The 14,442-nt window shown below is 36.3% G+C and overlaps 1 protein-coding gene across 1 annotated transcript in view; it reads right to left on the bottom strand.

Annotated features, from left to right (window-relative positions):
* Nucleotides 1–3,684: 3,684 nt before the first annotated feature.
* TMPRSS15 (transmembrane protease, serine 15) overlaps nucleotides 3,685–14,442 on the bottom strand; it is a 53,529-nt gene continuing 42,771 nt past the window's right edge. The window contains exons 22-28 of the mRNA XM_017807883.1: nucleotides 12,659–12,754; nucleotides 9,607–9,656; nucleotides 9,023–9,197; nucleotides 6,917–7,098; nucleotides 6,591–6,686; nucleotides 5,563–5,702; nucleotides 3,685–3,840 (exon numbers count right to left, since the gene is read on the bottom strand). Of these exons, the coding sequence (XP_017663372.1) occupies nucleotides 3,685–3,840; nucleotides 5,563–5,702; nucleotides 6,591–6,686; nucleotides 6,917–7,098; nucleotides 9,023–9,197; nucleotides 9,607–9,656; nucleotides 12,659–12,754 (895 nt within the window). The remainder of the gene's footprint in view (nucleotides 3,841–5,562; nucleotides 5,703–6,590; nucleotides 6,687–6,916; nucleotides 7,099–9,022; nucleotides 9,198–9,606; nucleotides 9,657–12,658; nucleotides 12,755–14,442) is intronic.

The raw sequence follows: 14,442 nt of genomic DNA, 5'->3' as shown, positions 1-14,442 counted from the left end.
AAAATTCAAGGATTCATCAATTTGTTGTCATAGAATGAATTCACTTTGCCAGGGAATGACCATAACTTTTTTGACATATTGCCCCAAGCTCAACAGAAATAACTTGGCAAGTGATACCTCATTAATGAGGTGTCCTTTGAAGGCAGCTACTAGTTGTTAGTCAAGTAAAATATTTTTTACTTTTTCTGATGGAAAAAAATTCACAGTGGGCCAGATTTAGATTACTGTTTCAGTAAGTCTATGTAAAAAAGACATTAAAGATCATTTAAATATAGCTAATACTTTGTTAGGAATAATGTAATGTTGGAACTAAGAGAAGACAAATGGCATTTCTTGGAAGCGGCACTAATAGATTGATCCCAAAGTTACTCAGACTATTATCTAGAAAAGCATTAATTATGTTAATTGGTGGACAGATTTAGAGGTAACTGTGGTACATTTAAAGTCTGCTTTTAGAGTTATGATTAACATCATTAATGTCCATTCTCTCTGGTTCCTTAAGAGCTTTCTGTGCCTTAAGAATGGTTTTACCAGCCATTAGGAGCGGCCCTGGGGTGATGGCAGTAGCACTCTGGCTGATTTGTTGGTGACAGCCTGGTGCTGGAGCAGAAAGTTAAGGGGTTTTACTGCAGTTCCAGCAAGAGTTCAAGAGCATGAGTTCAACCTTGTTGGTTTTAACACAGATTCCAAACTACCACTGGGTGGGTGTTGGGGAGAGACCGACTGAAGCAAAACTGTTGGGTTGTCTGCATTGTGCTGGCTGATGTTAAACACATGAGTTCAGAGACAAATGTGCATCAATTTTTTCTGAGTAAAGAAAAAAATATTTGAGAGTTCAATGCCGTTAATACTAATTGTGTAATTAGTTGCTGAAGCACTTTTGGAGACATCTTAAAGTTGCTGTTATGGTATGTTTTTACTTCCTCTTCAAAGAAGCCTTCTTCTGTGGTTCATGTTAGGTATTGTTATTCCTACTGAAAATATTCTGTAGTTTTTCCAATCAGTCACAACTTTTTTCTCTGTTCAATCCCCAACTTCAATTTCCTCTGTGGTGAGAAAATACTTTGATCCTGTGTGATCAGAAAGACTGGAATTGATTTTTCTCCTAACGTAATTATTGCTCAATTCAGCTGAGGGCAAGAGAGACCTCTTTCTTGGCAACAGTTGCAGTAAAAGGAACTTAGTTATTTTTATGGTATTGAATGATTAACTCCCTTTAACTCAATGTAAGGATTAACTATTTCTTCATGTTTCTTGCATCTAGAGGATATGTTGAGGTGTAGCAATTGATATTATGGTTAACACAGCAGAAGTGATTTCCATGCAGCAATTAGGCTAATGCAAATACCTTCAGATGTGTTTCTTAAGGAGTGAAAGCAATTTCTGGGCAGTCATCAGCATGGACCACTCAAACTCTGTGTAAAGGGAGGAAAGTGGCATGCAGTGTTTTTATTATAGTGTACTCAGCTTTTGTGTATGAGTAAGAAATATTGGCTATTGGGTCAAAATAATTCTGTGTCATATCGCCATATCTGTCCTCTGTTTCAAAGCATCTTGGAACTGTGACTCAGTTGCAAATAATCCATGCTGCTCAAGTGTTTCAACATAGTATTGAATGATTTCTCCACAGGCAGTTGAAGCCATGGATGCTGACTGAAGGCTAGAATGGGATTGACTAAGTTTTATAGAGATATAAATTAGTTGAAATAAAATGGCTTTTTAAAATTATAATAATTTATATAACATCTACATTTCTATGACAGAATTTATAATGGGAAATTTTATAATGCGATGGGATGGTTTATCAATATATACCTCAAAATATATCTATGCTTTGCATTTTGTGAAGCAAAAAAATACACACAAATAAAAGTATGTTCCTTTATTTCTGGGAAGCACATTTTTCTAGTGATTGGATCTGTTTTGAGCTGGCTTTTGTGTTTTGTTAACAAACTGAAGCAAAATGTACTGTGGTGGTGTAGGGTAAATAATACAGAAATCACGTCTCATTTTAATTAAGCATTTTAATGTAATTGCTTCATCCAAGTCAGCTTCTACTGCTAGCAGAATGCAGTTTATTTTCAGTGGTTGCTTTCAAGTGAAGGAGAGTAACAGAAGAAGTGGTCCACTATGAAAAATAGAATTTGCACCTTTAACATTTTAATGTTAAAAACTGTGTGTTTTATATGAGGGAATGTGTCTAATATACCTTCATACCTTCTCTCTGGCTTAATTACATTTGTATGTGTTCCTTGTGGTCACAGGTGTCTTGATAATGATACATATTTTGTTCTGGACATAGTTCTCAAATGCTTATGAAGACCTGGAAGCAGTTTGCGACTTGATGCTTTTTTTATCAGTGACCACCAGCCTGTGTTTGCAAATGAGCCTTGTATTTTTAGCACTTCATATCTGCATTTAGCATTGTAAGCACCAAATCTGTGAGCTTCTTACAGAACCATACATTGGTATGTATATGTGAAGATACACATACACAGTAAATGAAAAGGCAGTTTGTACTTTTGGCACTGTGGAATTAAAAATGCATTAAATTCCTACACTAGGGTGAAAACAGAAAGAAAGAAGTTCATCATTTTACACTAACATTAAGGAACCATGGAATTTAAGGCATTGCAACATATTTTAATAGAAACCTATTTATAAAAGAGCTCAAGAAGATACACCCTCCCCTTTTTTGTTCTTCATATTCTTTCCCTTTAGAATAGCGTAATGGGATATCCTGATAGTTTTTATACCAAGCACAAAATCTGTACTAAAAAAGTACAGAAAAAGCATGTAATATAGGAACCCTATTACTTTTTATTTACCAGGAGGAGTAGATGTAAGATGCTTTTGAAAAAGCATCATTACTGTAAGATGCTTTTAAAAAAACATAACTTTTCATGAGAGGAAGTTGCAGTATTGTGAGTCTGCGCTTGGGTGTGCACAAGCCCATATCGATAATTGCTTGAGTAATTGCCAAAACACTTGCCTGGAAAGAAAACTAAAAAGCTATATTCAATCTTTATTTAACTCTATTAATTCCAAATGAATTACACAAGAGAGAACTTTCAGCTAACATTCAGTTTATTCATTAGAAAGGAGCATGATACATGATCAGCCCTTATGCACAATCCATAAACCTCATTCCAGAACTTTTTGTAATAGGCAATGCAGAGGGACTCCCATGAGCCCAGTTTAAACAAACCTTTATTTTGATATTCAGACAGATCACCGGGAAAGAGTTGACTATGCATTAAATCAAATTGCACATTGAAAAACACAGTATAAAAACATAAAACCAGGTGTTTTTTTCACCTGATATTAATAATTTTGATTCTTTTTCACTAAAGCATTTGCAGTTTGGAAACTTTTTATATTTTTCTTTTTTACTGCCCATGCTTTGTAAAACCCTCCACTGTGCATTTAATGGACTGGTGTTCAAAGAAACTGTTTTCCCACACCCTCACATAAAAAAAAAAAAGTAAAATGAGAAAACTATTTATTAATAAACCCACAACATCTATTTTGAAATATTGCTCTCAATTGGAAATGGAGTTTTCAGTTACTAATATTTTCCTCCTCAAAATTTAAATATTTATTCAGTTTTTCTGTGAGATTAACATGCCAGTCTGGCTTACTTTCAACATTTCAATTATATCTCTATAATTAAAAAATACCCAGCTAATAGATGACATTTTTGATCCAGTCCACAAACTTGGTGACTCGAACATACACTCCTGGTCGTTCAGGAAGTGCACACTTGTAGCCAAATGATGTTACACCAACCAAAAAACACTTGTCCCCATCTTCAAATGTCAGAGGACCACCTGAATCTCCCTGCAATAAGAAATTCAAAAGTTAAAAGTGAACTGTTCATCTCTGAAGAAGAGCCTGCTTATGATGTTTTGTTTTGATGCTTTAAAAATGATGTTTTGTTTTGATGCTTTAATAATAGATGTTGCATCCCTATATGACTTGGGCACCAAGAAGTGAGATCAATATGAATATTTCCATGTGAAAAAAATTTTTGAAATTATAGATTTCCTTTTTTTCTTCCTTTTTTTTTTAATGACATGATCTTCAACTCTTACCAGTCTTTCAGTACAGAACTGAGTTTCAAGTTATTTTCTTTTTGCTTATTACATTTACCTTCAGCCCTTCATCTTTCACAAAGTCTGGGTAAATGTGTAGATTTTTTTTTGTTGTTGAATATATTCAACCAAAACACAGTTCTATTTTCAGTCACCTCAGAGTTTCTTCAGTTTCAAATTTAGAGAAGAAGGCCACAAGATTTCCAAAAGAGAAGGTGTCCTTTTCTCACACCTCCTTCTCAGTAGTTTAGCAGATGTAGCATTGCAATAGGGACAGAATTTAATTCATCCCACAGCCTGACTGGGGGATGAGTCAGACATGAGTGTCTTGTTTTGATGAGAAAGAAAACAATGACTATTTTTCATTGTCTATCCAGTTAGTTGAACCAATATTAATTGGTTCTTCTAATAGCCCTGTGAATAGATCTTTACTGGAGAGTTCTGCAAGGAGCTGGCCATTAAAATACTTCTGCCCATAACTCTAGGGCATCCCAGAATGTTCAAAGGCTGTGACAGCAGCCTAAAGGGGGAAGTGCTCACAGGACTCACTTGTTCATCTTTGCTTATGGCTGAATGGTCATGATCACAGCACTGGTCACTTGTGCTCTGTATCAGCCCGTGGTGCTGAACTTTTTTTCTCTCTCTCTTTTTTTTTTTTCCCCCTCCAATATGAGATTCAGAAAACAAAAAGGAAAAAGAAAGGCCACAGAAGGAAGGGGCATTATGCTTGCACACACTCCTCCTTCTGGACTAAACTAACCAAAGTCGCTGCACCTGGTGAAGGCTTAAATTGGGAGAGCTAGGCAGGAACAATTGTGTGAGTGTGCTCCTTATCAGGTTTGAGGAGAACCAGCCAGTCTCCATGCCATAGACTCCATATTGCTGGACGAAAAATTATGTGACAGCCAGTTCTGGGTACACCCTCAAAGAGAAGCAGTGTGTTTATAAGCAGAGCTGGAATGGATAAAAACTAACCCTCTTAGGAAGCAACGTAGGAGATCAATGCAGAAAGGCAGCCTCTCTGAAATACTATGGCATCCACTGACAAAAGGTCTCCAAAGTCTACAGTTTCTGGGGAAAAGCAGCGTTGTTTTCTCCCTTTCCCTTCATGAAGCATTCCTGAGACTTCAATCTATTTGGTGTTTATTTCTCTGTTCTCTGCTTTTCCCTAAACATGTCCCTCTCTCCTTCATAGAATTACTCAGCAGTAATTATTCAAAGCTAAGTGCAGAAAATTTCCAGTCTTATTTAACTCCCTCCATGTTTATGCCAAGATGACATGAAAAAAAAAAATTATTTTTTCAACTTGTATCCTGACAAAGTATTCAATGGGCAGAATGCTGTGGGTAGAAATTACATTCATGGACAGTGTTTGTCCTAGTTTTATTGACTGGAGGATCAGGGAGCATTTTATTCAGTAACTAGATTTGGTATATGTTAGCAGTGGAAGTGAGTTGCTTGTATTTACCTGACAGGAATCTATTCCTCCCATGTCATATCCTGCACAGAGCATATTCTCAGTGATACTGTATTCTGGCATCCATTGTTGGCATTTCTCGTTTGAAATGAGGGGCACCTCTGCTTCTTTCAATATATTCGAAGTGGGACCTGATGAAAATACAAATTACGTTTACCTGCAGCAATAAATATGTACATCCTGCTTGGAACACTGATGGTTTTGTTCCTTTTCCAGCATGCTAGGCATGCTCCCAAGCAGCAGGAATCCCTAGTTCACTGCTGTACCATTTCAGGCTTATGCCCCTGTAACACAGGCACTGATTAAAAGGTGCTCGTTGCATGAATTCTGTCTTTCATTTGTGTAATGGGACTGAATTTGGTTATAATTAAATCAAGATTACTAAAATCAATGAGTATAAACTCACTACTTGGATTGTGGAGTGTTTCCTCACTATTCATTGTGCAACTTGGATTGAATATTTGCAGTTTTAATAAAAGATTATTTTACTAATTCCTACCCAAAATTTTAAAAGAAATTTTATTCTGAAATGTAGAAGGCAGTGCATCCAAGCAACTGCAGAAGTGAAATGGCATGTTTATTGTTTCATAGAGACTCCAAATCTGGAGCATTTGACATACAAACAGCACATACATTTCACACAGCAGTCAGTTTGCTTGACTTCTGGGGAAAATAATTTTCACATTGTCAGAAAGACTAATCTTCCCCTTCCCCCACCCAATGTCTGGATACAAGATGTACATATTTCATGTTGAGAAAGTAGTCATCATAACTTCTAAGGGGATGTAATAAGGTTACTTCATAGTTTAATGATCTTAGATATGTATGTTTTTTCCAATAAATATGTTAACACTCTGTCACTTTGCTTTAGAGAAGGAATGGTGGAGTGGGATAGTTCCCAAATTTTCTTATGGAGGAGTAACTCTAAACTATTTGACCTTAGCAACTCCTGTGGAGTGAGAAACAAGTTTTCCCTCACAGCTGCATGCCTGTCATAATTTTCCAAGCAGATGACCCACCTGCATTCTCAATGTTACCCCAGCCAGCAATGGAGCAGTTAATTCCTGGTAAAAACTGTTGGTTTTCTTCTGGTAAGCAGATAGGTTGTATGTAATCTGTGAATGAGAAACAAACAGTGCATTTCAACCTCTTCCCCGTGTTCAGGTTTTTGTGAAGTCTCATAGGAAGATGTGCATTAATTCAAACCCACTTTTTGGGCAAGATATCCAGGAAGCACTGGGCTGACTCCAGGATGTAAAAAATGTACAGCCACCCGACCACCCTCACACTTAGCACAGTTTTGCATGACAGAGTAAATCTGCTTTATGGGAGAACAACAGCTCACCTGTATATTGCACTTTGTGCTGTAGGTGCATTAGAGCAATATCACTGTCTTTTGTTTGCTTCGTGTAATGAGGGTTCATAATTATTCGATCGATGTTTCGAATTGCTGTTGAAGGCTGAGTCAGATCTGATTGAGCATAGAGGCCAAGGACTGCTTGCCATCGAGATGGTTTTAATTGCCTCCTAGAAGTTGCAAGGAGTACTCACAATTAAGAATGATTAATGAAAATTTTGAAAAATATGTGTTAGATAGAAGGCTGATGTGTAGCCTCATGGTAATTCGTAGCATTTGCACATTTTGTCAAAATAAATAGGTGTGCTCACAATTTTGTGATGGTAATACTATCTTAAACATCCACACTGCAGATATGTGTTGTTGATTTTTTTATGGTAAGCTTATAATGCATTATTTATAATGAATTAATCAGACAGTGGCTCAGGGGAGGAAAATACATTAACTAAATTACTATGGTTTCTTAAACACTATGAAGGATACTGCTGACTGCCCACCAGGCAATTGATATTGGTCCCAGTTAGAAAATTGGAATGGAATATCTAAAGAATAATAGATCTAAGATGTCATTGAAAACGCTGCAGCTCATAGACTCAGAAAACTGTTCTCTTTTTTTTTTAAATCTAAATAGATATGCAAAGACAAAATAATAATCTGCATTTTTTTCCCCTGAGCTACACATGCTGGTTTGAGGCTGTATTCATCAAAGAACTTAATTATTTGCTATTTTTTAACCAACCAGTTTATAGTTTCAGAAATATGTTTTCAGCCTAGTTGTTGTACTGAATTGGTTTCTGCTGATTTTTTATTTTGACATCAGGGCTTATTTTGTTCTAAACTAGGAGTGTTTAAGTAAATGTTCAGAATTAAGGTGTGAAATGGCAAGCTCTGATTTAGGAAAATTCTAGCAAAGTCAAGATGATAAAATTAAATTTAAGTGAAAATAAAAGGGTGATTCAAGTAAAAAGGAAGTATTAAGGCAGTTGTAGGTTTATTGTGTGGAAACTAAGAGGATTTGATCCTTCTCATTTCAGTGTCTTTGTGTGGGATGCAGCTCCTGCCGTGCAATGAGGCAACATTAATATTTTGGCACAGTCTCCACTGCCTTACTATTTAGCTATTTATAATGAAAATTCTACTATAATTTTCAATATTGATATTTCTTTTTTTTTTTACCATTCCAGTTCCTAAGTGTCTTCTACATTTGTTTTTATTATAGATGAAAGCAAACCCTGGAAAATATACATCACTTATTTGAATGGTACAAATAACACCATCTAGAGGATATCCAATACTGCCTAATCAATGCACATAAATCAAGATTCATTCTAGTGATGCACAGTAAATCCTGATCAATCTATGATAGTATACAGTGGGAGCAGGCAACGTTGAGTTTACCTTTATGGGGTATGATGTCATCCTTTATACCACTGGCAGGGATTCAACTAATTTATGGAGGCCCACATTAATTACTGATTAAGTACCAATGCTCAGAACTGATACCATATATTTAAAGTGCAATTCTTTATTGTGCAGAAAATGCTGCTTAGTTTCCATGATTCTCTGCACTAAAGGACTGAGGATTTACCAGAAAGTAAAGGAGCTTTTAGCTGAGCCCACAAGTGATTCAAAGCAGTCATTAAACAGTGAGCTTGTTGTTAATTTTTTATATCAGTGTCACAATTTATTCATAGTCTGATACCTCCTTAGTGAACTTGCACATGAAACAAGTGTTCCACTATCTTTAAAATAAAAAAGATGTGGCATGTATGTCATATGGCCACTTCAGCTAGTTGGAAAGATGCCCTGGAGCCAGAGGAGAGAAAGAGGCACTTGTGAATTTATTCTAAAGTAAATTTTTTTGAAAATAAATTTTCTAATTTATTCTAAAGTCAACATCTGGAAGCACTCTAAAAAGTGCTGCTTCCCAGGGATTTCAGTAGGATCTTTTGAAAGTGTGTTTTGCTCTGTACAGGACTGGTAAATCTCTCAGGTCATACTTCAACAGAGCTTTAGTGGTGACTACCCACTGTTTGGGTAGTTGATGTTGGGAGGGTGTCAGAATATGTTAGTTCTGAGTGCCATGAACTTTACCCATATACACAATGTGCTGCTGTCACCAGCCACTCGTCACTGACAAGGGAAGCTCCACAAACAGGTAGTAAATTAAAATGGAGTGAAACTATCCAAGGCCAAGCCTCTCTTCTGGCGTCACTTCCACCTATAATCCTTGTGGCGTTGGTCTGAGTTACCAGGTGTTTTCCACAAGCTAAAATAAAGGAAAAAAAAAACAGATTAAGGGGATATAGTAAATTTTATTAGACTACTCAATATTTTTGGAAAAGATAGGCTTTGTAGAATCTGAACTGCTATTCAAAAATGGCAGAAAAAAGTTTGGTGTTTTATAGCTGAAATCAAGATGCAACTTTATAACTTGGATTTAGATGTATTTTTTCCTCAGATCTTCTGGATTTTTTATATATGTTTTTGGTATAGATCCATCTCTAGTGAATACTTAATACTGAAAACAAGTGAAGACTGTAAATTTTCCTGTGCTTATATCATTATGACTATAGCTTTTATAGTCCAATCCGTAACCTTTCCATTCAAGCTGTAAACATTAGGCTTTATGGTCTGAACAATTTGATCTCCCTGGGAAATATTCCTGAAGTACTTACATTGAATGTTACATTGCAGATGAACCACCAGGTTGTTCAAACAGTGTTCTCTAGAAGGAAAGTGCAATTAAATCACAAGTATCTGCACACCAGATAGCTCTAAATGACTGTCAAATACATAAACATACACGCATACATAAATGTATATAATCATACATATATGTACATTAGTCCATTAGTTTATCAGTATCCAGCTGTTAAAGAAAATAATTTATCCCACATGCTTAAATTATTTTTAGCTATAAATACACAACATTAAGCAATATATAAGATTAAATTTACATATTCCCCTCCAATGAACACTTAATTGGTTTATGTTATGGAAATAAATGTAGACATCCTTGTGTTTTAGGGAAATGAGTCATCTGTCTGTGACAGACTCTCAGTAAAATTGTAACTGCCTATGGCATTTTTTTCTTATCTTTTGAGATGTTTTCAATACCTTACCACTAGAGATCAGTGTGACCAAAGAATTTAAAAGGATAGTTTGATACCACTGTATCATTTTACTAAGATAATAATGCACTGTAAAATACATAGCTGCATCTGCAAGGTTAGAAATTATTTAGCAGAGATATAAAGCCAGAGGCTGAGGAGCACGAGATCACAGATCAAAACTACTCAAGCATTTCTGACACCCAGAGGTTTTAAGATTGTGTTCATAGCTTGTAATGAATCTGAAACACTTGAGACAGTGTGTGTGCTAGCAATTTCTATCTGATACACACAGAAATACATCAGAGAGAGAGAAAAAAAAAGTCTGCCAATGGTTTGTTTACAGTGTGCATTTCCACATAATTTTTAAATAGGAAAAGGGAAGGTTACTTTAAACATATGATGTATCCCTCACTATGTTTGCTCTAAAATCTGATGTCTCTTGTGGGGGAAATATTGCCTGACATGACATTTTCCTGATGGCACAGTGGTACAAGGAGGAAAGCGGGAACTGTAACCACCCAGCACCTGCTTAGTTAAACCTTCACTACAGAGGGGTAAGAACAAGATATCCCTTCACCTCTGAACGGTCTCCCATCACCATCTTTTAAAGCTGTAATTTAAAAGTTGGAAACCAAATTCTGTAATTTGTATTCAAATCTACATTGGCTTCATAAGGGTGTCCCTTTCTAGCGAGGTGAACATCAAGGAGAACAACAAGAAATGCACAAACCCACTGGAAACCAAGACCATCTTCTGCATAAACATAGCAATTAGATACTCTTGACCAAGCTCCCTCCATAGGCTTTAAGAGGGTGATCAGTGGGGTTGTATATTAGCTCCTTTATTTATCTGGTCCTATGCTTTCTTATAGGTAGATGAATAAACCAGCCAAATGAATGCCCAACATGTCAGATTTGTCCCTATAATTTTACATAAAAGCAAGGAGTCACATGTACCAAGGGTCTTTGTCCCCTCACCAGTACCTACTGGTTGCTTTAGCAGAAATTACTTCATGGACCTCTGCTTTTTCTTCTTCCTGAAGCTTTCTCCCAGCCGGAAAAGCACTTCCTTGCCTGCACTTCAGCCCAACAGTCCTCAGTTGCCTCTTGGTCAGCACAGGAGAGGCCAAAAGGCAGCAGAGGCATTGGGTGTGCTGAATACCCAACCCCTGTGCCTCCCTGAGTGTCAGCTACCAAACAGCATGCCAGGCAGACATCTGGAGTGGTTGGAGATATCTCTGAGCATGATCCGCACTTAGAACTGGCAAAAGCAATTATCCCTGTGGAATCTGCTCACATATATCTACCAGGCAGGATTCTGCACTGTTACAAAGCTATCCTGCCAAAAATCACATTACCTAAGGGCATCAGAGAACACTTTTGCTGTCTCTGTCACTGCAGCCTTCAAGTCCTATTATGTGTGCCCTCCTTTGTTTCAGTGGTGGATGCACTTGAGTAAAGACCAAAGGCAATGTGAGAAATACATTTTGTAATTAGATTACCAGTTAATGAATTCGGTTGTTTGAATTATCTAGTCTGTGTGATCTTTCTATCATTCATGATATGTACAAAAACAGTGTGTCAATCTGTAATGGTGTCACCCTGTAAAATGATTCCTATCAGCTGTCCATGTGAAACATGGTAGGAGACACCTATTTCTGCAATAGAAATACAACTAAGATAAATGAATTTATTCCATTTCCTCCTGCATTAATCACTTTCTAGTGTTTAATTGATATTAACAGAAGAAATCTTTAAATCATTACTACTCTTCAAGATGTCTTGTGGCAATTCTGGTTTAGACATCGATTCAAGAAAAAAAGAAAAATAGCTTGCAGTAACATTTCATTAGTTTAAGATACTTTCACCACCAGTGAGAATAATAAATAAATGTTTGGGAGTATAATTGGGACATAAAACGTATGTTTTATTTTTTTTCCCCGGAGATAAAATAGAGCATAGAAAAATAATAATTCTCTCCTGCTTTATTACTATGTGGTGTGTTTATAAAGGAAAACTGAAAGAACATGGACTCTTGCCATCCTCAACACGATTTCAGCATTTTAGCAATTAGACAGTAATTTTCTGCCTCAATGCTTTTGGTAAGATTCCAGAAAAATGTGCACAGTAAACCCTCTTATAAGCAGAAAAACAGCAATTGAAGTCATTATATATATCTATATTTTTAAAATTGATGATGAATTATAATTATGGGTGAATGTCACTCCATCTAAATTCTACTATATCATATATTCATAATTTAGAGATTTCTAGATAAGAAATGTTTTGCTAAAATATCAGTATTTATTGTTCCCATAGTAAATGGATAAAGACTTCACTTAAGATTTTACTGAATGCTACCTAAAAATGTAGCAAGCATCTTTTTGCCTTTTAATTTACAATAGGTGGAGAAGAATAGAAGGGGAAGAGTTGCCCAGTGTTACCCAGAACCCATCAGTAGACAGAGAATAAAACCTAGATATATTTATAGTCCAGACAATATACAGAATCTTGTTACCTCTCAGATAAATTTGAGCTAGAAATTAGTGTATAAATGATCACCACCATACTTTCAAGTTATCATTTGTATGAGGAAGAAACCTCACTCTACCCACCTTTTTGTAAATATTAGGCTGTGGTTCACTCCTTCTGTGATGTTGACAAATGGGCCGTTTCCAGTGAATAATACAGTTGATGACATATTTGCATTCCTGGGAGGAAAAGATGTGTATATTTTTAGATATTTACCCTGTTCCACTAGTAGAGTAATATTTGGGAAATGACTATGCTAGTGGAATAAACAGCATGACTTTTTTTTGTTTTTTTTTCCCCCCCTGAAATAATGACTATTTAGCAGGAGATTCTTGAGGCTTGAAACTCATATGGATTAAAATGTGACTCACTTACTTCCACTCTTACATCTTACTCCAAGATTTCTAATGCTACAGTAATATTGAAAGAGACAGAAATTAATAGTTTTAACAGCAGTAAATATAATTTTTTTTCTTTTCTGTGCCACAATGAAGAGTTTGCAATACCAATTCTTAAATACGTAGAGCTAAAACTTAGTATGCAAAACAGAGCAGTAATAGCTGAGCTTTGGAGTATCACAGTCTTGGTTTTTGGGGGGAGTATAATTACATTGATACAATACTGTCTAGAAAAGAACTGAAACTGTATTTTATATCATGAAGAATGTAATGCAATAAATGTTACCTTCCTTAAAAGTCAAGTTTCACCTTGCAGATCTGTTGATATCAAAATAACTGTGGAGTACGCCAAGGGTGTTGTCTTTGCTATTGATCACGGTAGTTCCTCTGAAGTGGGGTATAGTCATAGAATCATGGAATAATTTGGGTTGGAAGGGACCTTTAAAAGTCATCTAATCAGTTTAAAGGTCACCAATTAGTCTGTTCCTCAGCCTACTTATTCTTTTGCAGCAATGGCTTTTTGAACACTAAGAATTCTGTGTAAAGATAAATTGTTTTGATGTTTCTAAACCATATCCAGATTTACTTCATAGCTCATTCTGCATCATATACCTTGTGATACTTCGTATGACCAGCTTGGAACATATACCCATGAGTCATATTTGTTCACTTGAGGAAATATGGGGAAAAAAGCTAGCTGTGGCTAAACTACATAACTTTTGGGGGGATGACAGCCTAGTCCCACCTGACCCTTTAGCCATACATATCTCAGGAGCAAGAGGAGAACCACTTGTGCAGCTTTGACACACAGGGAGCAAAGTGTGTGTGAAAGAAGTATCATCTCTCCTCTTCAAGTGCAGGGAAGCATGAAGTTTAGACTCTGCCTGCAATTCTGGTGTGTATGGAAACTAAGGCTAGGTACAAGGGAAGGGAGGTGTTCAACAGCCCTGCTGTGCCACTAGGAGAGCTGCATGACCCACCTGCTGCAAAAGTCACTACTGCCACATTTCTCAGCCTGGAAGTGACAAAATCCACTTAATTTTGTCTTTCTCTCTCTAAATATATGAAGAATGTCTGTACACTCTAGCCTAGTGTACAGAATTTTTCTAGTGTAAACATTAGTACACTAATATGTACTTCAGAGATTACCCCAGAACAGTGACTTGACCTTTTAGACAGTCTGGGAAAATAGTAAAGTGCCAACCCAGGTAGGCCTAAAAAAAACCCCTGTATTTACATATGGACTCATATGAAGAGCTGTTATTTTCTAACTGCTTGCATTCACGTAATATTTAATATGAAAATTTTAAAACTATAAATAAAACTAACCTCTCTATACTTTCTGCATCTGAAATGAAGGTTCCTAAGCAATTGGTTTAAGCCAAGCTTCCTAATGTCTGATCCTAAATGAAGCTGTGGGCCTACAAATCCCAAAAAATCATTGACATTCCTCCTATACCTTTAAGGTC

Source organism: Lepidothrix coronata, unplaced genomic scaffold (genome assembly GCF_001604755.1).
Source record: "Lepidothrix coronata isolate B3197 unplaced genomic scaffold, Lepidothrix_coronata-1.0 Scaffold21, whole genome shotgun sequence".
NCBI lineage: Eukaryota > Metazoa > Chordata > Aves > Passeriformes > Pipridae > Lepidothrix > Lepidothrix coronata.
Note: the sequence above shows the minus strand (reverse complement) of the source record. Positions and strands in the feature narration are given on the sequence as shown.